General features: G+C 47.2%; 1 protein-coding gene across 1 annotated transcript in view; it reads right to left on the reverse strand.

Moving 5' to 3' along the window:
* The window catches only part of mrps15 (mitochondrial ribosomal protein S15), a 31,232-nt gene extending 12,529 nt beyond the window's left edge, over nucleotides 1-18,703 (reverse strand). Inside the window, exons 1-6 of the mRNA XM_080211592.1 lie at nucleotides 18,596-18,703; nucleotides 14,494-14,550; nucleotides 12,095-12,170; nucleotides 7,405-7,453; nucleotides 1,695-1,779; nucleotides 652-710 (exon numbers count right to left, since the gene is read on the reverse strand). Of these exons, the coding sequence (XP_080067718.1) occupies nucleotides 652-710; nucleotides 1,695-1,779; nucleotides 7,405-7,453; nucleotides 12,095-12,170; nucleotides 14,494-14,550; nucleotides 18,596-18,701 (432 nt within the window). The 5' untranslated portion in view covers nucleotides 18,702-18,703. The remainder of the gene's footprint in view (nucleotides 1-651; nucleotides 711-1,694; nucleotides 1,780-7,404; nucleotides 7,454-12,094; nucleotides 12,171-14,493; nucleotides 14,551-18,595) is intronic.
* Nucleotides 18,704-27,073: the final 8,370 nt, after the last annotated feature.

Below are 27,073 nucleotides of genomic sequence, written 5' to 3' on the forward strand. Positions count from 1 at the left end.
GAGTCCTAATTTCGGAATTCAACATATAATCTGGATGAATGAGTCAGTGCTTTATAGAGGAATTTTCCTGCACCCTGCCGCAGGGCGCCGGCGCCCCTGTGGCAAAGCTATGGTGCTCAGGGTCCCTGTGGCAGGGCTCTGGTTCCCTGGCTCTTCCGGATGTAGAGTTCGAGGGTAGCTGGCCTCACACAATACGCATATTACCCACAACAGTCACTGGACAGGGATCAATGCTTGAAATCGTGTTTCATTATTATTCCTGGAATCAGATGAGAATGGCTGACCTGTACTGGAATCAAAATTAGACTGTTTCTCACCTGTTGTGACTTAGTTTGATAAGTGACAAACCTACCCACTGACCAAGGAGCTGTATAGTTCACTCGGCAAAGATTCAGCAGCTCCTTGAACTGAAAGCACTGACAGGGTTCAGTGCAGCTCAGTCCTGTGCCTCTTAACAACATCCCCTTCTCCCAACATCTGTTCACAAAAGGGTTCCATTGGGTGAAATAGGGGCACAGAGCATGGAGTGCAGCAGGAAATGGAATTGTGACATTCAGAGACATTTCTGAGATCACTCAACGTACACTTTCCCAATGCAATGTTAAAATGCCTATCAGTGTGTGGGCTGTCTCTGCATTCTACGACACTCACCTTCCTGTGTACTTGCAGATGCTCTTGGTAATTGCGAATTTTTGCTGTTAAGATGGCAACTGTGAAGAGAGAGAGATAGTTAGATAGTTCAATAATCTAACATGTACCAACTGTACCCCCAAACAGAACCATCTTAGGCATTAGAGAGCCATCATCATTCTTTTTACACCCACTTGCACATATTGTAAAGAATCAGTCTAATAATTTAGTAACAACAGAGAAGTCGGTGGAGTGGTAGAGCCGAGTGTTGTCAGGGGTTTTTGGTGCTTGTGGATGATGTATCCAAGGTGAGAAATAGGATAGATCTAAGACAGCATGGATTTTTGAAGCAAAAATAGTGTTTAATTTGCTGGAATCTTTTGAAGAGGTAATAAAGGGGTCTGATGCGAGCAATGTTGTTGATGGGGTTTGCACAACTTCCAAAAAGTGTGATACAAAAACACAGAACCTCACAAGGTGAGAATCGGCCTAATTTTGATTCCACTACAGGTCAGCCACTCTTATCTGAATCAAGGAATAATAATCAGCCACGATTTCAAGTATTAATCCCTGTTCAGTGACTGTTGTGGGTAATGTAAATATGGGTATTGTGTGAAACATGGGAGCAAAGTTATCATTCATGGATTAAAAGAGACGATAGCAACATGTACGCCTTCCAGAGAGATTGGATTTCTAAACTGGGGCGGAGATCACATCATATAGAAGCTTAGAGTCTTTACAGAGAGCACATGATCTCCATGACTGGTTTTGGTTGCCTAATGGACAGAAATCAATGTCCTGAGTATTTATTCCATTCTTGGCACTGGGTGTTCTCTCTGTTCCTCTCCTCTCCATGTAGCAGACTACATGTTTGGGAGGGAAGAGCTCTAATTATCAGAATGTGGACAAATCTGGTTTCCGTGTAGCTGTCAGTTCTGCTACAAAACAGCCTCGTGATCTAGAAAATATTTATGCAGATATTTAACTCAGGAAGTAAAGATTAGAGGGAACGGAGTAATTTTAACTGAACACAAGGGGACCACGAAATGGAAAAACAAACTCACTTTGCACTTCTGTGGAGCCAACATCACTGGGACTCCTCCGCACCTTCTCCACCAACTGGCTAGTTTTCAGTTTCAGCTTTTCTTTCTGAAAGTGAGTCATTCACTAAAGTTAGTTCAACGTTAATACAAAGAAGGTCAATTTTAACAGGATGAGAGGCCTCCTCATTCTAGGGTCCCACATTAATATTACTGATAGCCTGGATCTGTGTTAGTGAATAGTTACAGAAAGGGAGCTGATCCCACCAGAGCACATCCACATCCAGATCCTGTGACTGGCACTGCATGTCTCCCAGCTCTGCAACCATTAGTGCTTCACTTCTAACCTTCCCAACTCGATGCAGTAAATGGAAATTCTTGGGCACAAAGGTGAGGAGCCACACCACCTGACCAACAGCATAGAGCTATCACACCCAGTAGCAGCAGCAGCTCGGAGCTGTGACTTGTCTCCCTGGTCCCCATGTTTGCTATTAAAACAGTCAATGGTTCTCTTTAGGTTCTGATGAAAGGCCAGAGTCCTGAAACATTAACTGTCTCTCAAGAAACGCTGCCTGGTCTGCTGAGTACTTCCAGCACTTTTTGTGTTTATTATAAGGAGACATTACAGCAGTTTGATCAAAGAAAAAGGTCTGAAAGAGTGTCTTAAAGGAGGAAAGTCAGGCAGAGATGGAGAGGTGTAGCAAGGGAACCCCAGAGCCTGGGGCCATGACCACTAATGGCAGAGTGATTGGGAATGCCAATTTTGTATTCATTTAGCTACCTGAAGATTAGAGGGTGGCTTTTGTTTAAGAAGGGCTGCAGGGAAAACCCTGGGAACTAAAGACCACTGAGCCTCACATCTGTGGTGGGTAAGTTGTTGCAAGGTATTTTGAGAAATGGGATCTACAGGCATTTAGAGACGCAATGACCGATTAGGGACAGTTAGCATGGCTTTGTGAGTGGAAAATCATGTCTCACAAATTTGATTGAGTTTCTTGAAAGGTAACCAAGACGGTAGATAGGGCAGTGCAGCTGATGTTGTCTACATGGATTTTAGCAAGGCCTTTGACAACGTGCCGCATGGTAGGTTGTTGCATAAGGTTAAATCTCATGGGAACAAGGTGAGGTAGCTAAATGGATACAAAATTGGCTTGATGACAGAAGGTGGTTGTAAAGGGTAGTTTTTCAAATTGGAGGCCCGTGATTAGCGGTGTGCCTCAGGCATCAGTGCTGGGTCTACTGTTATTTGTCATTTATATTAATGATTTGGGTGAGAATATAGGAGGCATGGTGGCATGGTTAGTAAGTTTGCAGATGACACCAAGATTGATGGCATAGTGGACAGTGAAGAAGGTTATCTCGGATTGCAATGGGATCTTGATCAATTGGGCCAATGGTCTGACAAATAGCAGATTTAGATAAATGTGAACTGATTTGGTAAACTGAACCGGGGCAGGACTTACTCAGTTAATGATAGGGTGTTGGGGAGTTGTAGAACAAAGACATGTTCATTGCTCCTTGAAAGTGGAGTCACAGGTGGACAGAGTGGTGAAGGAGACATTCAACATGCTTGGTTTCATTGGTCAGGACACTGAATACAGGAGTTGGGACATCTTGTTGAAGTTGTACAAGATATTGGTAAGGCCATACTTGGAATACTGTCTACAGTTCTGGTCACCCTATTATAGAAAGCATATTATTAAACTAGAAAGAGTGCAGAAAAGATTTACTAGGATGCTACCAGGAATTGAGTTATAAGGAGTGGCTGGATAGACTGGGACTTCTTCCTCTGGAGTGTGATCTTATAGAGGTCTATAAAATAATGAGGGGAATAGATCAGCTGGATAGTTAATATCTTTTCCCAAAGGTAGGGAAGTCTAAAACTAGAGGGCATAGGTTTGAGAGAGGGGAGAGATAAAGTGTCCAGATGGGCAACTTTTTCCACACACAGGGTAGAGAGTGATTGGAACAGAGTAGAGGCGGGTACAATTTTATCTTTTAAAAAGCACTTAGACAGTTACAAGGGTAAGATGGGTACAGAGGGATATGGGTCAAGTGCAGGCAATTGGGACTAGCTTAGGGGTTTAAAAAAAGATGGCATGGATATGTTGGACCCAAGGGCCTGTTTCCACGCTGTAAACGTCTATGACTCTATAACACAGGAGTGACAGGGGAAGGGGACTGCGAGTAAGGCACTGGCGGCAAAGTTTTGGATGATTCAGCTTTACAGTGAGTCGAATGTGGGAGACCTGCCAGAGATGCACTGTAATAATCGAGGCTTGATTTAATAAAGATATGGATAAGGGTTTCAGCAGCAGATGAAGAAATTTTGAGAGTGCCGAGTTCGTATGTTCCTGTCAGGATTAAAGGCAAAGTGAATAAGAATAAGGAACCTTGATTCTTGAGGGATGTTGCACATCTGATAAAGAGAGAGATGTATGACACGTATAGGCAACAGGGAACAAATAAGATGCCTGTGGAGTATAAAAAGTGCAAGAAACTATTTAAGAAGGAAATCGGGAGGGCTAGAAGACATGAGGTTACTTTGGCAGTCAAGGTGAAGGATAATCCTAAGAGCTTCGACAGTTATATTAAGAGCAAAAGGATAGTAAGGGATAAAATTGGTCCTCTTGAAGATCAGAGTGGTTGGCTTTGTATGGAACCAAAAGAAATGGGGGAGATATTATATGGGTTTTTTGCATCTGTATTAACTAAGGAAACTGGCATGGGGTCTACAGAAATAAGACAAATAAGTAGGGAGGTCATGGGACCTATACAGATTAAAGAGGAGGAGGTGTTTTCTGTCTTGAGGCAAATCAGAGTAGATAAATCCCCAGGATCGGACAGGGTGTTCCCTCGGACCTTGAAGGAGACTAGTGTTGAAATTGCAGGGCCCCTGACAGATATATTTAAAATGTCGGTATTTACGGGTGAGGTGCCAGATGATTGGAGGATAGCTCATGTTGTTCCGCTGTTTAAAAAAGGCTCAAAAAGTAATCCGGGAAATTATAGGCCGGTAAGCTTGACGTCAGTAGTAGGTAAATTATTGGAAGGACTACTAAGATCTACAAATACTTGGATAGACATGGACTTATTAGGGAGAGTCAACATGGCTTTGTGCGTGATAGGTCATGTTTAACCAATCTATTAGAGTTTTTCAAGAAGGTTACCAGGAAAGTGAATGAAGAGAAGGCAGTGGATGTTGTCTACATGGACTTCAGTAAGGCCTTTGACAAGGTCCCGCATGGGAAGTTAGATAGGAAGATTCAGTCGCTAGGTATACATGGAGAGGCAGTAAATTGGATTAGACATTGGCTCAATGGAAGAAGCCAGCGAGTGGTAGTGGAGGATTGCTTCTCTGAGTGGAGGCCTGTGACTACTGGTGTGCCACAGGGATCAGGGCTAGGTCCACTGTTGTTTGTCATCCATATCAATGATCTGGACGATAATGTGGTAAATTGGATCAGCAAATTTGCTTATGATACAAAGATTGGAGGTGTAGTGAACAGTGAGGAAGATTTTCAAAGCTTGCAGGGGGATTTGGACCGACTAGAAAAATGGGCTGAAAAGTGGCAGATGGAGATTAATGCAGACAAGTGTGAGGTATTGCACTTTGGAAGGACAAACCAAGGTAGAACATACAGGCTAAACGGTAGGACACTGAAGAGTGTAGTAGAACAGAGGGATCTGGGAATACAGATACATAATTCCCTAAAAGTGGTGTCACAGGGTCATAACAAGTGCTTTTGGAACATTGGCCTTTATAAATCAAAGTATTGAGTATAAGAGTTGGAATGTTATGGTGAGGTTGTATAAGGCATTGGTGAGGCTGAATTTAGAGTATTGTGCGCAGTTTTGGTCACCTAATTACAGGAAGGATATTAATAAGTTTGAAAGAGTGTAGAGAAGGATGTTGCCGGGACTTGAGAAACTGAGTTAAAGAAAAAGATTGAATAGATTAGGACTTTATTCCCTGGAGCGTAGAAGAATGAGGGGATATTTGACAGAGGTGTATAAAATTATGATGGGTATAGATAGTGAACGCAAGCAGGCTTTTTCCACTGAGGTTAGGGGAGAGAAAAACTAGAGGACATGGGTTAAGGGTGAAGGGGGAAAAGTTTAAAGGGAATATTAGGGGGGGGAGATTATTGACACAAAGTGTGGTGGGAGTGCAGAATGAGCTGTCAGATGAAGTGGTAAATGCAGGCTCACTTTTAACATTAAAAAAAAACTTGGACAGGTACATGGATGAGAGGGGTGTGGAGGGATATGGCCCAGATGCAGGTCAGTAGGACTGGGCAGAAAAATGGTTTGGCACAGCCAAGAAGGGCCAAAAGGCTCGTTTCTGTGCTGTAGTGTTCTATGGTTCTATGAACTGGGACAGAGGTCAAGTCAAACAATGTTATGGAGGTGAAAACGGGCAGTCTTGAGAGATGGCACATGAGAGTTGGGGAGCTCATTTTGAAATCAAATGTGACAGCAATTTGGAAGGAGAGTGGTTTTATCTCAGATTGTTGCCAAGGAGAGGGATTATCAGTGAATTTAGAAAGGTGTTTGGAAAGTGAGCAGGAACAATGTTCCCAATATTTAATGTCATTAACACCATATCCTCAAAAAAACTCTTGCCCCGACCATTCTTACAAACCACCATCCCATCTCCAATCTTCCTTTCCTCTCTGAAGCCCTTGCTACCACCTTTCCTGTTTGAATTCCTCTGCCCACATTAAAAAACATTCTTACAGTCACAAATGACATCCTGTGTAACTGTGACAAAGGTAAACCTCATCTTTCTTGTTCTGTCTGCAGCCTTTACCACATCACTTACCACCAATACTTCTGCACTCTCATTCAGCTCAGTGAGACCAGTCCTACCTGCTCCCAATCTTAATTAATTGCAGCCAGAGTCTCATTTCCAAAGGCTTCTTTTCCCACTCCTACACTGTTACCTCTGAAGAATCAATGCACCTCATCAACACACTGCCCCTTGGTAACATCATCCAAAAGTACAGTGTTCAGCTACAGGTCTACCTCACCACCATCTCTCCTCCACTGTTGCAAAGTTACCCAGCCATTGACTCACATCCAGGATAGCTTCAGCAGAAATTTTCTCCTATTTAATATTGAGAAGATTTCTGTACCCGATTGAAACTCCAGTCCTTAAATATTCATTCCATCCTTCCCCCTGGGAAGAGTCAGAGATAAACCAGACTCTTCAAAATCTTGGTGTTAGATTTGACCAGGTGATGAGCTATTGACACACAGCTCCCACTCTCCATCACTAAGTCCGCCAATTCCACCATTAAAAACTTTCCCGATTTTGACCCTGTGCTGAAACCCTCAATCATGTCATCGTTAGCTCCAGACTCGACCATTCTTGAGGAGCAATTTTAATCACTCCTCCACTGGTGCCTGTCCCTTCAGCTGCTCGGGCACTATGTTCTGGAATTCCTCCCTGGACCTCTCATTTTAAGAGATTTTTCTCAAACCTGCCTCACTGAGGAAGTTTTTGGTAATCTGTTCTAACACTAAACTGCGGCTTGATGTCAGATTTTCCAACACTCTTGTGAAGTATCTTAGGATGCTTCATTAGGTTAAGGTTGGAAAGGGAGAGTAACGAGGCAGAAAGAAACAGGAGCTGATTACAAGATCCAGAAAAATATGCTGTTAGAAAGCCAGAGGTCAGCATTATGTTTTTCTTCAATAAAACCCAAACCTGAAAAGGGGAATGACTTACACGTGTTGCCATTTCCAGTGACAGCAACCTTCGAACCACATCATTGGTCCTGTAAAAATCATATCACAGGTTAGATGTTCAGGATGGTATAACATAGAACATAGCGATTTATATAAAATATATATCAGAAAAGCTAAAGTGGGGATGTCGCTGACAATTGCAGCGTTCAGTAACATTTGGGACTCCTCAAGATACTGAAGCCGTTTGTGTCATGATACAGCAATATCTGGAGAAACATTCAGGCTTGGGCTAAATACCAAGTATAACATTCTTGCCACACAAGTGACAGGCAACGATCATCTCCAACCCCAGAATCTTTCTTTGACATTCAAATAGCAATACCGACTATCATCATCGCTGAAAAGAAGCTTAATTGCACCAGCCATACAAAAGACTACAGAACAGGGGTTACGGGAATAAGGTAGGATTGTGGTCAGTGCAGACTCAATGGGCTAAATGGCTTCCTTCTGCACTGCATGCTATAACAAGTTAGAAGCTGGGAATTCTGCAGCAAGTAACTCACCTCCTGACTCCCCACAGCTTGTCCATCATCTACAAGACACAATTCAGGAGTGTGCTGGAATACTCCCCATTTGCCTGGTAAGTGCAGCTCTGACAACTCAAGAAGCCCAACACCATCCAGGATGAAGCAGCCTGCTCAATAGGCGTCTATTCCATCACTGATACAAAATGGCAGCTGTGTACCACAGACAAGTTGCACTGGAGCAACTTACCAAACCTCCATCAACATAAAAGTCTGAATTTTACAGCACAAAAAGAGGCCCTTCAGTCTATCGTGTCACACCAGCCATCAGACACCCATCTTTTCTAAACTTCCAAACTCAGAATCTCAACCATTATATAATGGCCCATCGACTCCGCACTGACTCTCCTTCTGTTCCCTTTTCCCTCATCTACTTGTCTAGCTTCCCCATATACAAAAGTCATAGAGATAAACAGCTCATTATAAAAAAAGACTTGTATTTATGTCACCTCCCATTCTTTGAAATAAAAGTGACCCAACCTGTCATTTCTTTCCTGATATATATCCAAGCATTTCTTATATCATCCCTGTAAATCTTCTTTGCACCCTCTATACCTCTTGTTATAATTCTGTGACTAGAACTACATGTTGTATTCTAAATGTGATCAATCTAAGGTTTCATACAGGTTTAGCCTAACTTCCCTACTTTTCAATTCTATCTTTCTAGAAATAAAATCTGGTTGCGGCCCAACTTTTAGTGATAGATGTATTTTACTCCGAGATCCTTGTCCTCTACTCCACCCAGACTCTCAGACTCTAATAAGTTCTATTCTTCCACACATTACGAGGTGCTGAACCTCATTTGCCAATTATTTGCCCATTTTTCACATTTATTGATATCCTCCTGTAATTTGTCCCTCCTCAATATTGACTATTCTCCTGCAATGGGATGTTGGCCACAAATTTTAAAATTGTTTTCAGCTCCAAAGTCTAAATTGTTAATATAAATTGTGAGCAGCAGTGATCCCATACTGACACCTGAAAGCTTGCTCCCATCATTTCCCTGCACCTCTTGCCCAGCTGAACTAATCATCTCAAACAAGTGTTGGTAGGTTTCTCAAAAGGTCAAGACACTAAATACCCACAGTCTCTCTCCAACAGCCCCCTCCCATTCCCCGGTAACATTGCCCTCACAGGAAACTACACCTTTTGACAAGGTATTTCGCAAAAGGACGTGGATAAGTTAAAAGCCCATGGTGTTGGAGGTAATGTATTGCAACGGATAAAAATTGGCATAATGGACAGAAAACAGTGAGTGGGGATAAGGAGTTATTTTTCAGGTTGGCAACCTGTAACCAGTGGAGTTCCACAGGAATTGGTATTGGGACTCTAACTGTTTACAGTATATATTAATGATTTGGGAGGATGGAAGCAAATATGCCATAGCAAAATCTGCAGAAAATAACTGGACATGCAAACTGTGAGAGGGATACAAACAATTTACAAATACAAATATTGAAATTTTAAGAGGGCATAAAGTTGGTAAATGAGTATAATGTGGATAAATGTGAAGTCGTTAATTTTGGAAAGGAGAACAAAAGAGTATTATTTAAATGGAGAAAAACTGCAGAAAGCTGCAACATCAAGGGATTTGGGGGTACTTGTGCACAAAACACAGAAGCTAGCACATAGGTGCAGCAGATAATTAGGAAAGCTAATGGAATGTTAGCCCTTATTTCAAGGGGGTTGACATATAAGAGTTGGGAAGTCTTGCTGCAACTGTACAAGTACTGGAGATCACATCTGGAGCACTGTGAGCAGTTTTGGTCTCCTTATTGAAGGAAAGATATTATTTGATTGGAAGGAGTTCAGAGATGGTTCACTAGGATGATCCCCGGTATGGAGGATTGATGAAAGATTAAAGAGGTTGGGAGACTACTCATTGGAATTGAGAAGAATGAGAGGTGATGTCATTGAAACATATAGGATCCTTAAGGAGCTTAACAGGGTAAATGCTGACTGTTTCCCTCAAGGGAGCGTCTGGGGCCAGACAGCATTGTCTCAGAATAAAGGAACACCAATTTAAGACGGAGATAAGGAGGAATTTCTTCTCTCAAAGGATCAAGAGTCTTTGGAACTCCTTGCCACAGAACTTGGGAGGTAAAGTCTTTGTGTGTATCTAAAGGTGAGATAGATAGATTTTTGATCAGGAAGGGAATCAAGGTTACAGGAAAAGTTCAGGAAAGTGGACGTGAGGAATGTCGTTGGATCAGCCATCAGCCTATTGAACGGTAAGCAGGCTCGAGAGGCTGAATGGTCTACTCCTGTTCCTATTTCTTATGGTCTCTCTTTCCCTCCATACCCAAAACTCATTCCCACGGGTAACCATGATCTCTCCAGCCCCCCTTCTTACTTTCCCTTGGGATCATCCTATGCCTTTTTGTCATCATACATTCCCCCATCTCCAACACTCCAGGTCAATATGTCATAGAACAGAAGTTACCAAACTGTGGGTTGTGGCAATTGGCATTGCCAGCTCTGAGGCAGCAGTGGTGACTGTTGTACAAAGACTTGGCTGTGACAGTCTTGAGATTGACTGCAAGGCCCTTTGTGTGCACATAATGTTTTGTGCCAGTGGATGTGGTTTAATGAAATGAGCTCTCAGGCCCACTGCTGAGCCTTATCCAGTTTGTCTTTGCCCCCGCCATTTGAATTCCCTCCCTCCACTGCCAACTTGGTCCACTCTGTACCAGTGGCAAATACTAAAAAGGGATCACAGCAGGCAAATTTTGGAAAACACAGTATTAGAAGTAACAATTAAGATTTACTAGTGAATGAACGTGTCAGTATTAATAGCCTTCCAGTCTGTGAACATAGTATCATCGAGCTCAACAGTGTTTAAAGGGAAGAAACAAAAACTAGCTACCAGAATTAAGTGAGACAAGGGCAATGAAACAGAATCTGTACATGGGAAAATGAGGTTTCAGCAGTTCAAAAGAGAACTGAATTTGATATGGGACCAGTTTAGACCCCAAAGGGGAAGGACCTCAATTGGCAGAAAAAACCCCTACCACCTCACCAAAGACAGTTAAGGATAGGCATTTGTCATGGCAACAAAGCACTCTTCAGTCAAGTAATGAGAGTTCTACAAGAAATGTGGCAGCCAATTCTTGCACAGTAAGCTCCCACTAACAGGAATATAATCATGATCAGGTATTAGTCTTTTGATTGAGGGATTAATACTGGCTACTGGACTGTGGGATAATACCCCATTTTATTTCAAAATACTGCCATAGGATCTTTTACATCAACCTGCGAGGGCAGTGAGAGATCTTCAAAAAATAGTAAGGAATAGGAGTAGGCCATTCGGCCCCTCAAGCCTTCTCCAGCATTCAGTAAGACTGTGGCTGTTCTGATTGTGGCCTCAATGTAATTTTCCTGCCTGCCCCCATAACCATTGTCGATCAAAAATCGATACAACTCAGCCTTAAACAATGACCCAGCCCCCCCATTGCTCCCTGGGGAAGAGAATTCCACAGACTAACAATCCTCCAAGATTATCTTCATCTTAAAGGGACACACTTATTTTTGAACTGTTTCTCCTGGTGCTATATTCCCCAGAGGGGAAGAAACACATTCACAGCATTCACCCCAAGTCCCCTCAGAACCTTGTATCTTTCAATAAGATCAACTCATGTTCTTCCAAGCTCCAAATAGGCCCTGTTCAACGTTTCCTCATAAGACAACCGTTTCATCCCAGGAATCCACCTAATGAACCTTGTCTGAATTGCTTCCAGTGCAAGTATATTGCTCCTTAAGTGAAGAGAGCACTATACTCCAGTTCAGGTCTTCGCAATGTCCTATGCCTCCAGTTTGCTGAATGGGTCAACTCAGTAATTTCAGTACACTGTAAGGACTAATTGGATGTTCAAGATGTCCAAACTCAAATTAGGTGTATTCAACACCAATGAGAGACAAGATATTTGTATGTGGGGTGACTACACTGCAAGGAGTCAGCTACAGAATGTTGGAGTTCAGTATCCGGCTCAGTGCCCCTCAGCATCCGGTCCCGAGCCCTCCAGTATCCCCTTCCCTGCAAGGGCAGGATCTCAGTGGAAAAAATGGCAAATCGAAAACTTTGCAGATGGGAGTTAATGAAGCTCCAATATTTGACTGTTGAGCAGTCAGGAAACTCTGGGTACATACTTATTCATTAATTCCAAGTCTTTGTAGTCCATCTTCAGCATGCTTGGTGACAGATCATCCAGCTGGCTGGGAAATTCTGCAACGAGATTAAAGCACATTTATAAATATGATGGCATTGTGACTTCATAGAATCATACAGCACAGGCAGCCTTTTGGCTCATCCAGCCTTTGTCAGCTCCTTGATAGCTACTTACTAACTTGCCCCCACCCCAAACTCCTGCAAACCATCCCTTCTCCTGAATTTATTGTTGAATCTGTTTCCACAACCTCTTGGGCAGTGTACACAGTGTTTTCAAAAAAACATCCAACGTAATTAAGGACTGCATGCACCCCAGACACTTACTCTTCCACCTTCTTCTGTCGAGGAAAAGATACAAAAGTCACATACCGACCGACTCAAGGACACCTTCTTCCCTGCTGCCAGACTTTTGAATGGACCTACTTTGCATTAAGTTGATCTTTACACCCTAGCTATGAGTATAACACTACATTCTGTGCTCTCATTTCCTTCTCTATGAACAGTACGCTTTGTCTGTATAGCATGCAAGAAACAATACTTTTCACCATATGTTAATATATGTAACAATAATAAATCAAATCAAAAATCTTCAGCCTTCCTGCAGCCTGTGGTTCATAGTTCCTTGAAAGTGGAGTCACAGGTGGACAGAGCAGAGAAGGCATTTGGCATGCTTGGTTTCATTGGTCAGAACATTGAATACAGGAATTGGGACGTCTTGTTGAAGTGGTATAAGACATTGCTAGGGCCACATTTGGAACATGTGTACAGTTCTGGTCACCCTATTATAGAAAGTATATTATTAAACTATAAAGAATGCAGAAAATATTGACTAGGATACTATTTTGGGACTTAATGGTTTGTGTTATAAGGAGAGGCTGGATAAACTGGGACTCTTTTTCCTGTAGCATAGGAGACTTTGGGATGATATTATAGAGATCTATAAAATAATGAGGGGCATAGATCAATTACATAGTCAACATCTTTTCCCAAAGGTAGGGGAGTCTAAAACCAGACAGCATTGGTTTAAGGTGAGAGTGGAGAAATACAAAAGGTCTAGGGGGGACAATTCTTTCATGCAGAGGGTGTTGAGTGTCTGGAACAAGCTGCCAGAGGCAGTAGTGGAGGTGGGTACAATTTTTTATTTTAAAAAGCATTTAGACAGTTACATGGGTAAGATGGGTATAGAAGGATAGGGGCCATTCGGACTAGCTTAGTGGTTAAAAAAGGGTGGCATGGATTAGTTGGGCTATGGGCCTGTTTCCATTCTGTAAACCTCTATCACTCTACGACATATACAATCCTTACAGAAGAGTGTCCAGTCATCCACGGGCTTAGGGTGAGGGGGGGGGAAAGAGGTATAACATGGATATTAGAGGGAGGTTTTTCACACAGAGGGTAGTGGGGGTATGGAATGCTCTGCCAAGCAAGGTGGTGGAGGCAGGCACGCTAGAGTTGTTTAAGAGTTACTTGAGTGGGTTGGAGATGGAAGGATATAGGAGATTGTTTTAAATAAGGTTCATTAGCATTGGGATGTCCCTGGTAATGTATAAGAATGTGGAATGATACTAATGTTTTTCTCTTTTAATTCACAGGTTTTAAGTCAGTCCGCCTTGTTGTCCAATGAGGGGCATACACACGATGGGTCGTACAAGGGCTGCTCTTGGATGTTCGAGAATAGCCTAGTACTTCATGTCTTTAGTGTGTGCTTAAACTGGACCAGATGCTGGGCAACATGACAGCTCAGTGACTATCACTGTTTGCTGTGCAGACACATGGATTTGGGCCAGTGTCTGTGGGAGTTTGCGCATTCTCCCCATGCTTGCATGGGTTTTCTCCGGGTGCTCCGGTTTCCTCCCACACCCCAAAGATGTGCTATTAGGCTGATTGGAGGTAATAAATTGTCCCTAAATTAGTTTTCCCTCAATGTGGAATGCCATAAGCGTAGATAAGGGTCATGGGGGGGGGACTGGTAATGTTAAAATGGCGGCGTGGGCTCGTTGGGCCTAAGGGCCTGTTTCCCAGGCTGTTTTTGTTCTTTGTTCTTTATCCTGCCACTCCCAGCTTCTACATACATTTTCCACTATGGGACGGTGAAGGGGACGTGGTTAACTGTGCAGTAACTATACATTGGCATCAGGGCTCAATTGTCTCCTTCAAGTCGGGCCTGATGATAGGTTTCTAACATAGCCAGGCTTGGAACTGTCCAGCTGAGATTTTAAGCTATCCCTGATTCTAGGCACTCAGCTTGATCCAAATGACACCCAGTTCTACACTAACTCAATTATCAATATGTTTCTATTGCTACACACATGGTTCTGCACAGTGGAAACACTAGATGATCTCTGGGTAAACGCACTGTCCATTTGACATCTGTACATACCTCGTGTTTTCTTTGAGAGACTGGCATAATTTTGTACAGTCTGCACCAAACTGGCACCTAAGGGAAGACACAGTTGACAGTCAACAAGGGTCAGACGCTGCCTATCCTTCTATTACACAATGCTAACCTGGATGCAAAATGCAAGTTGCAAGATAACTGATGCGTGCCTTTCCAAAAGGACAGGCCCAATACTGCATCTTTGTGTCCTTTGAATGTGTAAAGATGTTGACACGTGCAGGGTTCCAGACCAATATTAGCTTGTAATAATCTTCTGTAGCCAGATAACATATAAAATACAACACAAATAAGTACCTAATCATCACAGATATAATGCATTCAGACAACATTTATATGTAATAACACTATTCAGGAACATTCATTTCGCATATCCAGTCTATACAGCCTAGTGTGTTGGCTCAACCTTGTGGCAAAAATCAGTAACAGCAGGTACTGAAAGAACAGCTTCCTCTTTAATGTTGATGTTCTTTTATGGACGTCCTGTCTCCGTGCCGTACAGCCATGGAAAAGTTACTGCACAGACATAGGTCATACAGCCCATCTTGTCCATGCCAGCCCGAAGACACACAGATGCCATTCCTAATCCCACTTTCTTGCACCTGGCCCATAGCCCTGTAGCTTACAGTACTTTAGATGAGGATCAAGGTGCTTTTTAAAAGAGTGTAGGGTCCCTGCCTTCACCACAAACTCAGGCACTGAATTCTAGACACCCACCACCCCTTGTGTAAAAAAGGTTCTTCGTCATGTCCCCTCTACATCTTCTGCCATGTATCTTAAATCTATATCCGCTGCTTCTTGAATTCTCTGCTAATGGAAACAATAAAACGTCTCACCAGGTTAAAGTCCAATATGTTTACTTGGAATCATGAGCTTTTGGAGCACTGCCCCTTCACCAAGTGAGTAACTCACACTGTTCTGTATTAAATTAGAGCCGTCACTTGTTTTCCATTTAGCACATACTTTTTACAGTCAATTGGTATCATCCTCATTGGTAGCCACTCCTCCAATTTTGGTATCATCAGCAAATTTTGAAATGTTATTCTGTATTCCAAAATCCAACTCCATATATGACTGTACATATCAAAAGCAATGGTTCGAGCACTGACCATTCGGGAACATGACTGTCCACCATCCTCCAGGCTGAAAAATCATTTACCATAACTCTCTTTTCCCTGTCCGAAAGACTTTTTTTTAATTCACGTTGGTGTCAACACTCTGATTCCAGGGGTCTCAATTTTCTTAACCAGTCTCTTATGTGATACTTCGTCAATTGTTTTCTTAAAATCCACACGGACAACACCTACTGCATTCACTTCATTAACTTTTCTGTTAGGTCATCAAAAAAACAATTTGATTCATCAAGCATGATCTTCCTTTTAAAATTTGGCTATCTTTAGTGAACATAAACCAAGTACCTGGGATTTTTTCATTAAAACCTGATAAACTAATCAGGCTGTAGAATGTTCTCCCGCCCTTTCCAAAACATTTCCCACTTTCTAATTTCCCAGCAGCTCTCCCCAGTAGGGAGAAGTATGGCTGCTTCCACCTTCCTCACCAACATGGGATGCAAGCTATCAGGGCCAAATGACTTATCCATTCTAAGCAGTCAGCCTTTCCAGCACATTTCACATATTAATTTGCTTCCCATTCATCTACCATCCATACTTTGACAACATGCTATCAGCATCCACTTCCTCAGCTAACAGCAATATAACACCAAATTTGCCCTGTTTCTCTATTAGTACAGCACTTCCTGTCACTAAAAGGAGCCACCATGTCTCTTATTATCTGCTTACAATTAAACGGTGATGGAAGAGTTTCAGATTAACTGGCGTTCTATTCTGGTATCATTTCATAAGATCATAAGAAATAGGAGCAGGAGTAGGCCATCTAGCCCTTCGAGCCTGCCCCGCCATTCAATAAGATCATGGCTGATCTGTCGTGGCTCAGTTCCACTTTCCCGCCCTCTCCCCATAACCCTTAATCCCCTCGCTCATCAAAAACCCATCAACCCGCAGCCTCCACCACTTCAACGGGCAGAGAATTCCAGAGATTCACCACCCTTTGAGTGAAGAAGTTCCTCCTCAACTCTTCCAACATTAATTACATTTTTTTTGACAATGCGATTTCCAGGCACACTGCATCTTGTACGAGTTCTACATTCTAAATGACAACTGTGACATGGCGGCATAGTGGTTAGCATTGCTGCCTCATAGAACCAGGGACCTGGGTTCAATTCCGGTCTCGGGTCACTGTGTGGAGTTTGCACATTCTCCCCTTGTTGGGTCGGTTTCCTCCCACAGTCCATAGATGCACGAGTTAGGTGGACTGGTCATGCTAAATCACCCTTAGCGTCAGGGGAACTAACAGGGTTGTGGGTATAGGATCTGCATAGGATTGTGGGCAGTGCAGACTCAATGGGCCTAATGGCCTCCTTCTGCACTTTATGATGCTACTTAATAGCTCACAGTAATAGGCACATTTCCCTTATTGTAATTTAAACATTGAGCAGTAAATTTCACATGTGGGGCTTGGATTCTGCACTTCGATACACAATTCCAATGTTAGGATTTTGGGGGGAAGCAATGTCAGGAGATTGTATCCTCAGGTAAACAATGTCTCACAAAAGGGAGGGGAGGAAGTACCCTCAAAGAGGTGGGTGGAGGGGGCGGGGGAGAGCCCCCACCTGGGGTATGGGGGTGGGGCGGGGGAGAGCCCCCGCCTGGGGTATGGGGGTGGGGCGGGGGAGAGCCCCCGCCTGGGGTATGGGGGTGGGGCAGGGCGGGGGAGAGCCCCCACCTGGGGTATGGGGGTGGGGCAGGGCGGGGGAGAGCCCCCACCTGGGGTATGGGGGTGGGGCAGGGCGGGGGAGAGCCCCCACCTGGGGTATGGGGGTGGGGCAGGGCGGGGGAGAGCCCCCACCTGGGGTATGGGGGTGGGGCAGGGCGGGGGAGAGCCCCCACCTGGGGTATGGGGGTGGGGCAGGGCGGGGGAGAGCCCCCACCTGGGGTATGGGGGTGGGGCAGGGCGGGGGAGAGCCCCCACCTGGGGTATGGGGGTGGGGCAGGGCAGGGGAGAGCCCCCACCTGGGGTATGGGGGTGGGGCGGGGCGGGGGAGAGCCCCCACCTGGGGTATGGGGGTGGGGCGGGGCGGGGGAGAGCCCCCACCTGGGGTATGGGGGTGGGGCGGGGCGGGGGAGAGCCCCCACCTGGGGTATGGGGGTGGGGCGGGGCGGGGGAGAGCCCCCACCTGGGGTATGGGGGTGGGGCGGGGCGGGGGAGAGCCCCCACCTGGGGTATGGGGGTGGGGCGGGGCGGGGGAGAGCCCCCACCTGGGGTATGGGGGTGGGGCGGGGCGGGGGAGAGCCCCCACCTGGGGTATGGGGGTGGGGCGGGGCGGGGGAGAGCCCCCACCTGGGGTATGGGGGTGGGGCGGGGCGGGGGAGAGCCCCCACCTGGGGTATGGGGGTGGGGCGGGGCGGGGGAGAGCCCCCACCTGGGGTATGGGGGTGGGGCGGGGCGGGGGAGAGCCCCCACCTGGGGTATGGGGGTGGGGCGGGGCGGGGGAGAGCCCCCACCTGGGGTATGGGGGTGGGGCGGGGCGGGGGAGAGCCCCCACCTGGGGTATGGGGGTGGGGCGGGGCGGGGGAGAGCCCCCACCTGGGGTATGGGGGTGGGGCGGGGCGGGGGAGAGCCCCCACCTGGGGTATGGGGGTGGGGCGGGGCGGGGGAGAGCCCCCACCTGGGGTATGGGGGTGGGGCGGGGCGGGGGAGAGCCCCCACCTGGGGTATGGGGGTGGGGCGGGGCGGGGGAGAGCCCCCACCTGGGGTATGGGGGTGGGGCAGGGGGTGGGAGGGTATGGGGGTGGGGCAGGGGGTGGGAGGGTATGGGGGTGGGGCAGGGGGTGGGAGGACCGGGGGGGCGCATCATCAAACCCGCCCCCCGCCATGGCAGTGAGCTGCTGTCAGGCCCCAAGCCGGGGCTCCCGCACCCAGCGGGCGGGCTCTCAGTCCCGGGCTGGGCTCCTCTCTCAGGGTCGATGATTCCTCCTCCTCCTCCCTCCCCCGCCCCAGCCCCGCTCACCAGGCCGCCCCAGGGCTGCTCCTGCCGCCCGGCTCCCCGGCACCGAGAGAGCGCTCGGCCCAGGGCCCAACAACCGCCATAGCGCTCGGCCCAGCATCACCGTCATCAACCCGCGCCCGCCGCGTCATCACACAGCGCCCAGCACTGCCGCATAGCAACCAGTGGGCCAGCAACAAGGACGTCCCATAGTAACAGCCACAAGCCTCAGTCCCCTTGATTTGATTATTTTGGATTTTATTTGATTTAATATTGTCACATGTATGAACACAGTGAAAAGTATTGTTTCTTTCACGCTATACAGACAAAGCATACCGTTCATAGAGAAGGAAAGGAGAGGGTGCAGAATGTACAGTCACAGCGAGGGTGTAGAGAAAGATCAGCTTAATGTGAGGTAGGTCCATTCAAAAGTCTGACAGCAGCAGGGAAGAAGCTGCTCTTGAGTCGGTCGGTACGGGACCTCAGACTTTTGTATCTTTTCCCCTGGTGGAAGAGAGAATCTCTGGGGTACATGGGGTCCTGAATGATATTGGCTGCTTTGCTGAGGCATCGGGAAGTGTAGACAGAGTCAAAGTGGATGGGAGGAGGGCGGGTTTGGTTTGTGTGATGGATTGGGCTAGAATCATGACCATTTGTAGTTTCTTGTGGCCTTGGGCAGAGCAGGAGCCATACCAGGCTGTGAAACAACCAGAAAGAATGTTTTCTATGGTGCACCTGTAAAAGTTGGTGAAAGTTGTAGCAGACATGCCAAATTTCCGTAGTCTTTTGAGAAAGTAGAGGCATTGATGGGCTTTCTTAACTGTAGTGTTCGCTTGGAGGGACCAGGACAGGTTGTTGGTGATCTGGACATTTAAAAACTTGAAGCTCTTGACCATTTCTACTTCATCCCCATTGATGTAGACAGGGGCGTGCCTACCACTATACTTCCTGAAGTCAATGACACTCTCCTTTGTTTTGTTGATGTTAAAGGAGAGATTATTTTGACACACCAGCTTGTCAGGTTCTCTATCTCTTTCCTGTATTATATCTCATCATTGTTTGAGGTCTGCCCCATAAAATGTTGTTTATTTATTTATTCGTCACAAGGAGGCTTACATTCACACTCTAATGAAGATACTGTGAAAATCTCCTAATTGCCATACTCTGGCACCTGTTTGGATATGCTGAGAGAGAATTTAACATGGTCAGTGCACCGAACCGGCACATCTTTGGACAGTGGGAGGAAACTGGAGCACCTGGAGGAAACCCAGGCAGACATGGGGGGAACGTGCAAATTCCACACAGACAGTGACCCAAGCCGGGAATGGAACCCAGGTCCCTGGTGCTGTGAGGCAACAGTGCTAACTGCTGTGCCACTGTGTCACCCTACAATGGTGGTGTCAATGGAGGAGGGGGAGGGGGAGGGGGAGGGGGGGGGGAGGGGGGGGAGGGGGGAGGGGGGGGGAGGGGGAGGGGGGAGGGGGAGGGGGGAGGGGGGGGGAGGGGGGAGGGGGGTGGGGGGGGGAGGGGGAGGGGGGTGGGGGGGAGGAGGGGAAGGGGAGGGGGGAAGGGGAGGGGGGGTGGGGGAAGGGGGAGGGAGGGAGGGGGAAGGGGGTGGGGGGGTGGGGGAAGGGGGGCAGGGAGGGGGAGGAGGTGGGGGGGAAGGAGGAGGGGGGAAGGAGGAGGGGGGAGGGGGAGGAGAGAAGGGGGAAGGGGAGGGAGGGGGAGGAGGGAAGGGGGAAGGGGAGGAGGGGGAGGAAGGGGAGGGGGAGGAGGGAAGGGGAGGGGGAAGGGGAGGGGGAGGAGGAGGAGGGAGGGGGAGGAGGAGGAGGAAGGGGGGAGGAGGAGGGAGGGGAAGGGGTAGGGGGAGGAGGAAGGGGGGAGGGGAAGGGGTAGGGGGAGGAGGAGGGAGGGGAAGGGGTAGGAGGAGGAGGGAGGAGGAGGGAGGGGAAGGGGTAGGAGGAGGAGGGAGGGGAAGGGGTAGGAGGAGGAGGGACGGGGAGGAGGGACGGGGAGGAGGGAGGGAGAGAGGGAGGAGGGAGGGGGGAGGAAGGGGGGAGGAGGAGGGAGGTAACCCATAGGGACCATTGCTCAGGATTCCTTAACTGCATCATTTTGCCAACTCTGTTGGAGGGGAGAGGTGATTGGGGTCTCCCATGCAACTAACTTAGTGTAACTGGAATTTCCGGTGTTTAGCTGGGGAGCCGGGATGGACCTGTGCCCGGCAACAGCAGAGGGCTCGGGGGATGAGTACATCAACACAAGATTTGGCCGATCCAAGAGGTCATTGCACCAGTCCGTTAAAATCTGACCCCATCATACGAACCCTTTTGTGTATATGTCTCACTAGTATGCATTACAGTCATGTTTGAGCAAGTGCTGGGTCGGCTCACACATTCTCACGCATGGAGGAAAGGGGGGAAGTCCTTTATTCCCTATCCCTTTGTCAACTCCGGAAATGGTAGAATGGAACCAAGGACGAGGCAAGGAAAGTGACATTTAAAACACCATCAGGTACCACTCTGCAAGGTACTTTCAATGTCCACGACAGCGGTATTGTTTTGGGGTTAGGAGACGGAGGGTGCACTCCATCAGCCTTTAAGAACCATTACCAGCGTCACTATAATAGATCAGACTCTCCTCCCCACTTCGTTATGAAAAACCAACAACGGGATCTATCTGCTTGGTACGAAATGGAACCTTACCTGTTGGCCGCAGCTACTGTACGCAGCAGGTTAATGTCATCAGTGGAGCCTGGGCTTTGGTGCAGCAGAGTACGATCCATTGCCCCGTGGCCGATGTCCCAGTCAACCTCTCCTCGGCTTATGTGAGTAGTATGACTCCATATAATGGTGCCTATTTTGTCTGTGGAAACAATGCCTACCTGTGGCTTCCATGGGATTGGGCAGGATCGTGTTATTTAGCATATGTGGTATCCTATATTCACCATTACACTGACTTACAGGACTACCCTGAGATACACCTGCTCAGGGCTAAGCGAGCCATTAGTGAGATAGCACGGTTCTTCATGATAGCCTACCCACCTTATGGGATGGCAAAAGCAGCTCAGGAACTTATATACATGGCCTTGACCTTAGAGAGAATTGCAAATGAAACCAGAGATGGTTTGAGGAGGTGAGCACAGACATCTCTGAGGCATCAGCTAAGGTTGTAGCTCTCCAGACCGTTGCTTTACAGAACTGGTTGGCACTTGATTATGTGTTAGCTTCTCAGGGAGGAACATGCGCTATAATTGGATACGAATGTTACATGTATATCCCAGATGATTTGGAAAATATAACTCATTTGGCAGATCATATCGAACAAGTAGCGAAGACAATACAAGATGAAGGGAGCCAATATTATAATTATAACCCTCCGGAATGGCTGGGGCAATGGTTCGGGTTGTGGGGATCATACTTGATGCATGGGTTGATTGTATTAATTGTCATTGTTATCGCTTGTTGTGTTTGTATGGCATTATTGAACGCTTGTTGTGAAACGGTAACAGCCCGGATTATGCCGAGTGCAAGTATACAGGTGAAAGGGGCAGACCTGACGACGGAGTAGACCCATATGCTGGTAGCATTTAGCTCTGAATTGGTCATGAGGCCATGCTTGGACCTGGCCCTGACCAAAAGGGGGGACTTAAGCAGGGAAAGGGTTAAGGGATTTTGTACTTGGAATTTGTGCAAGAGCGTGCAAACCTTATCTTTTCTGCAGGCTTATGTGCTAACTAAACATAGTTAAACAGCTGCAGAATGATAGGGAATGGGATAGCTTGATTTTGGACATAGCTTGGCCCAAGTGCAGAGGAGGTTTACTAGGCTGATACCGGAGTTGAGGGGGTTGAGCTATGAGGAGAGGCTGAAGAAACTGGGCTTGTATTCGTTAGAGTTTAGAAGAATGAGGGGAGATCTCATTGAGACGTATCAGATGATGAATGGGATGGATAGGATAGAGGTGGAGAGACTCTTCCCGCTCAAAAAAGACAGTAGGACTAGGGGGCACAGCCTCAAGATAAAAGGGGGGCGGTTTAGAACGGAGTTGAGGAGGAACTTCTTTACTCAAAGGGTGGTGAATCTCTGGAATTCTCTGCCCGTTGAAGTGGTGGAGGCTGCCTCGCTAAATATTTTTAAGACGTGGGTTGATGGGTTTTTGATAAGAGAGGGGATTAAGGGTTATGGGGAGAAAGCGGGAAAGTGGAACTGAGCAGCGACAGATCAGCCATGATCTTATTGAATGGCGGGGCAGGCTCGAAGGGCTAGATGGCCTACTCCTGCTCCTATTTCTTATGTTCTTATGTTCTAACACCGAGGGCTGAAGTGCCTTCTGTGCTGTACTGTTTTATGTTCTATGTTCTAGATGCTGCAGCATGATAACGGTTGTTTGAAAGGAGGAATCATGCTGAGAACAGCTGAGATTACACAAGGAAGGAACTGTGGTCGTGACTGGAGCAGGAAGAACTGCATCGTGACTGGGACTGGGACTGTACTGTGTAAATATCCACATCACTTGTATTCGGGGAGAAGTCTGGCAGACCGCTTTTAGGAACCTACTTCTCCCAAAAGCTTTTGTAATAAAGCCACTGTACTTTGACTCACTAACAATCTCAGAGGTACAATTTTACCTACAACAGTGTGCTTTCCAAAATAGGGTTTGGGGATGGAATCTGCAATTAAATCCACTGTCCAATACAAACATCAGTAGCACAGTTTCAGTCAACCGGTGGGAATCAGAAAGCTTTCCAATTAAATCTGGAATTAGGCAGGACTGGCCACTCTTGCTGGACCTGTTTGTGTGTTGTACAGAACCCTTTGCTGAGTCCATCAGGAAGGATTCGGGTATAAGAGGAGTGACCATCCCAGGCAGTCAGGTCAAAGCCTCCCTGTACGTGGACAATGTCGTCACCTTCTGCTTAGATCTGCTGCTGGTCTGCAGGCTGATCAACATCTGCGACTAGTTCAAACTGGCCTTGGGTGTCAAGGTAATTCATGGCAAGAATGAGGCCGTGTTCTTTAGGAAATGGACTGACTGATCATTTGTCCCTCTCCATGGTCAGGTCAGACTGTCTGAAGGTGCTCGGGATATGGTTTGGAGGGACCAGTGAGTTTGTTAGATACTGGAAGGAGCAAGTAGCTATAATGAAACAGAAAATGGGTATGTGGGAGTGCTTTTGACCACAAGTCCATCAGACAGTGCTCTCCTTACAACATCCTAGAAGCTGAAGGAAAAGGCGATGGTGGCTCCTGTCGATGGTTCCCTGAGCAGACTGTCAAAATCATTTGGCAAAATGTCTCATCACCAGAACTTTCAGACAAGCACCAAGACCTAGTGCGGCTGCTGGTGAGAAAGGTTTTCCCATCCCACACACACTTGGAGTCTCACTCCATCCACACACTGCCCTTGAGGTGGCTGTGTTGGGGAAGAGACTAATAGGAGGCAGGGAGTTGGTATCAATGGGTGCGGTTCTGATTGGCGGTTGGTGACTAGTGGAGTGCTGCGGGGATCGGTGCTGGGGCCTCAGCTATTTACCATTTATATAGATGATCTGGAGGAGGGGGCTGAGTGTAGGGTGACGAAATTTGCTGATGACACGAAGATGAGTGGAAAAGCAAATTGTGTGGAGGGTGTGGAAAGTCTGCAGAGGGATCTGGATAGGCTGAGCGAGTGAGCGAGGACCTGGCAGGTGGAGTATAATGTTAGCAAGTGTGAGGTTATCCACTTTGACAGAAATAACAGTAGGAGGGATTACTATTTAAAGGGCGAAAAGCTGCAGCATGCTATGGTGCAGAGGGACCTGGGAGTCCTTGTGCATGAGTCGCAAAAACCCAAACTGCAGGTGCAGCAGGTGATCAAGAAGGCGAATGGTATGCTGGCCTTTATAGCGAGGGGGATAGAATATAAAAGTAGGGAGGTCTTGCTGCAACTGTGCGGGGTACTGGTGAGGCCGCAGCTGGAGTACTGTGTGCAGTTTTGGTCGCCGCACTTGCGCAAGGATGTTTTGGCCTTGGAGGGAGTGCAGAGGAGGTTCACTAGGCTGATACCGGAGATGAGGGGGTTGGACTATGAAGAGAGACTAAATAGACTGGGTCTGTACTCGTTGGAGTTTAGAAGGATGAGGGGGGATCTTATAGAGACATATAAGATAATGAAGGGGATGGATAGGGTAGAGGTAGAGAGATTCTTCCCGCTTAGAGAGGATAGCAGGACTATAGGGCACAGCCTCAAAATAAGGGGGGGGGGCAGTTTAGATCAGAGTTGAAGAGGAACTTCTTCACTCAAAGGGTGGTGAATCTCTGGAATTCTCTGCCGTTGAAGTGGTGGAGGCTACCTCGCTAAATATATTTAAGTCACGGGTAGATAGGTTTCTGATAGACAAGGGAATTAAGGGTTATGGGGAGAAAGCGGGAAAGTGGAACTGATCCACTTCACATCAGCCATGATCTTATTGAATGGCGGGGCAGGCTCGAAGGGCTTGATGGCCTACTCCTGCTCCTATTTCTTATGTTCTAATGTGCACCCCTTGTGGAACTCTGTGCTCCACAAGCTCTTCCTAGGTTCTGGAGAGTGATGCAGTGGCTTTTGTTGAAGTTCATCCCAAGCAGGCCCATGATGCAGGATTCTGTGCTCTCCAGGCTGTTCCCAGGGACGGGGACTCTGTCTTCCACGGGCTGTTCCCAGGGACGGGGACTCTGCGCTCTACGGGCTGTTCCCAGGGACGGGGACTCTGCGCTCTACGGGCTGTTCCCAGAGACGGGGACTCTGTGCTCTACGGGCTGTTCCCAGAGATGGGGACTCTGTGCTCTGTGGGCTGCTCCCAGGGACGCAGGATTCTGTGCTTTATGGGTCCTCTGAGAGACACAGGACTCTGTGCTCTATGGGCTGTTCCCAGGGGTGGGAACTCTGTGCTCTACAGGCTGTTCCCAGGAACGTACTCTCTGCGCTCTACAAGCTGTTCCCAAGGACGCAGGACTGCGTGCTCTAAGGTCTGTTCCCAAGGATGCAGTACTCTATGCTCTATAGACTGTTCACAGGGTCGCAGGACACTGTGTTCTAAGAGCTGTTCCCAGGAACACAGGACTCTGTGCTGTACGGTCTGTTCCTAGGAATGCAGGACTCTGTGCTGTACGGGCTGTTCCCAGGAATGCAGGACTCTGCGTTTATGGGCTGTTCACAGGGACATGGGACTCTGTGCTCTGCAGGTTGTTCCCAGTGACACAGGATTGTGTGCTCTACAGGCTGTTCCCAGGGCGGGGCTCTGTGCTCTACATGTTCTTCGCAGGAACACTGGAATCTGTGCTATACAGGCTGTTTCAATGGACACAGGAATCTGTGATCTACAGGCTGCTACCAGGTACATATACAGGGACAAACATTAGCTGTTGCTGGAGAACATAACTGGGTGGAAGATGCTCTTTTTTTGCCTGAAACATCTTGATCTTTGTTAAGAAGATCCTTGTGGATTCCTGTGGATTCAAACTGCTCATATTTATGGTCTGCAGGGGCTCCCCAGCACTGCAAATTCTGATGAGTCTTTCAAGAATGTGACTCCCTGAATCAAGTTGCTGAAAGTTTTAGGGAGAAGAGAGATCTGCTGAGAACATTCAAAGTAGAGCCTCTCTTTACTCTGCTGTCTCAGCAGGATTGTGTGTGGTGACTGTGCATCCCTACAATCCTCATGTTCCTGTTATAAATCTGCTCACCTTCTTCACCAGATATCGCAGCAAGATTGGCAACTGCTTGGTGGTCAAGGATGCTTTTGGAATCTGGACTGGCAAATGCTAGGTCAAGGTGACACTTAATATGGATGGCAATGTGTAATCCTCCACCCTGCCTCCAGCTTTATGATTGGGGGAAGTCATGGCTGTCTCATCTATGGTAAAAAGTCTGACAACACCAGGTTTTAGTCCAACCTATTTATTTGATAATATACTCGCAAGCTTTCGGGGTTAGCCCCTTCGTCAGGTGAATGGAGGGAATGGAGAACTCTCCATTCACCTGACGAAGGGGCTAACCCCGAAAGCTTGCGAGTATATTATCAAATAAATAGGTTGGACTAAAACCTGGTGTTGTCAGACTTTTTACTGTGTTTACGCCAGTCCAACGCCAGCATACCCACATCATGTCTCATCTATGCCAACCAGCCCAAGGTTTGTTGCTCCTGTGGAAAATTTGGCCATGTGGCAGCCGACTGTAAGCAAGAAGGACATCATAGAAAAGACTTAGTGGGGAGGGAAGACGGTGAGGGGGGGGTGGGGGGCATGGGGGGAGTGTGGGGGGAGAGTGAGGGTTGCATGCCAGCAGCAGTGCCTCCTCACTGTGTCACCGGTGTGCTAACGATGTAGCACTGCCATTCTCACACCCTCAGGGGTGAGACACCGGGTGAGTGCAATTGTTCCTTCAGGCTTGGTGGCACGAACAGACAGGGTGGGGGCTCTGTGGGTGAACATAGTGAAATATAATGTTAAACATTCAATGTAAAATAGTCACCTATCTACA

Source organism: Carcharhinus amblyrhynchos, chromosome 24 (genome assembly GCF_965287045.1).
Source record: "Carcharhinus amblyrhynchos chromosome 24, sCarAmb.v2.hapA, whole genome shotgun sequence".
NCBI classification, from domain to species: domain Eukaryota; kingdom Metazoa; phylum Chordata; class Chondrichthyes; order Carcharhiniformes; family Carcharhinidae; genus Carcharhinus; species Carcharhinus amblyrhynchos.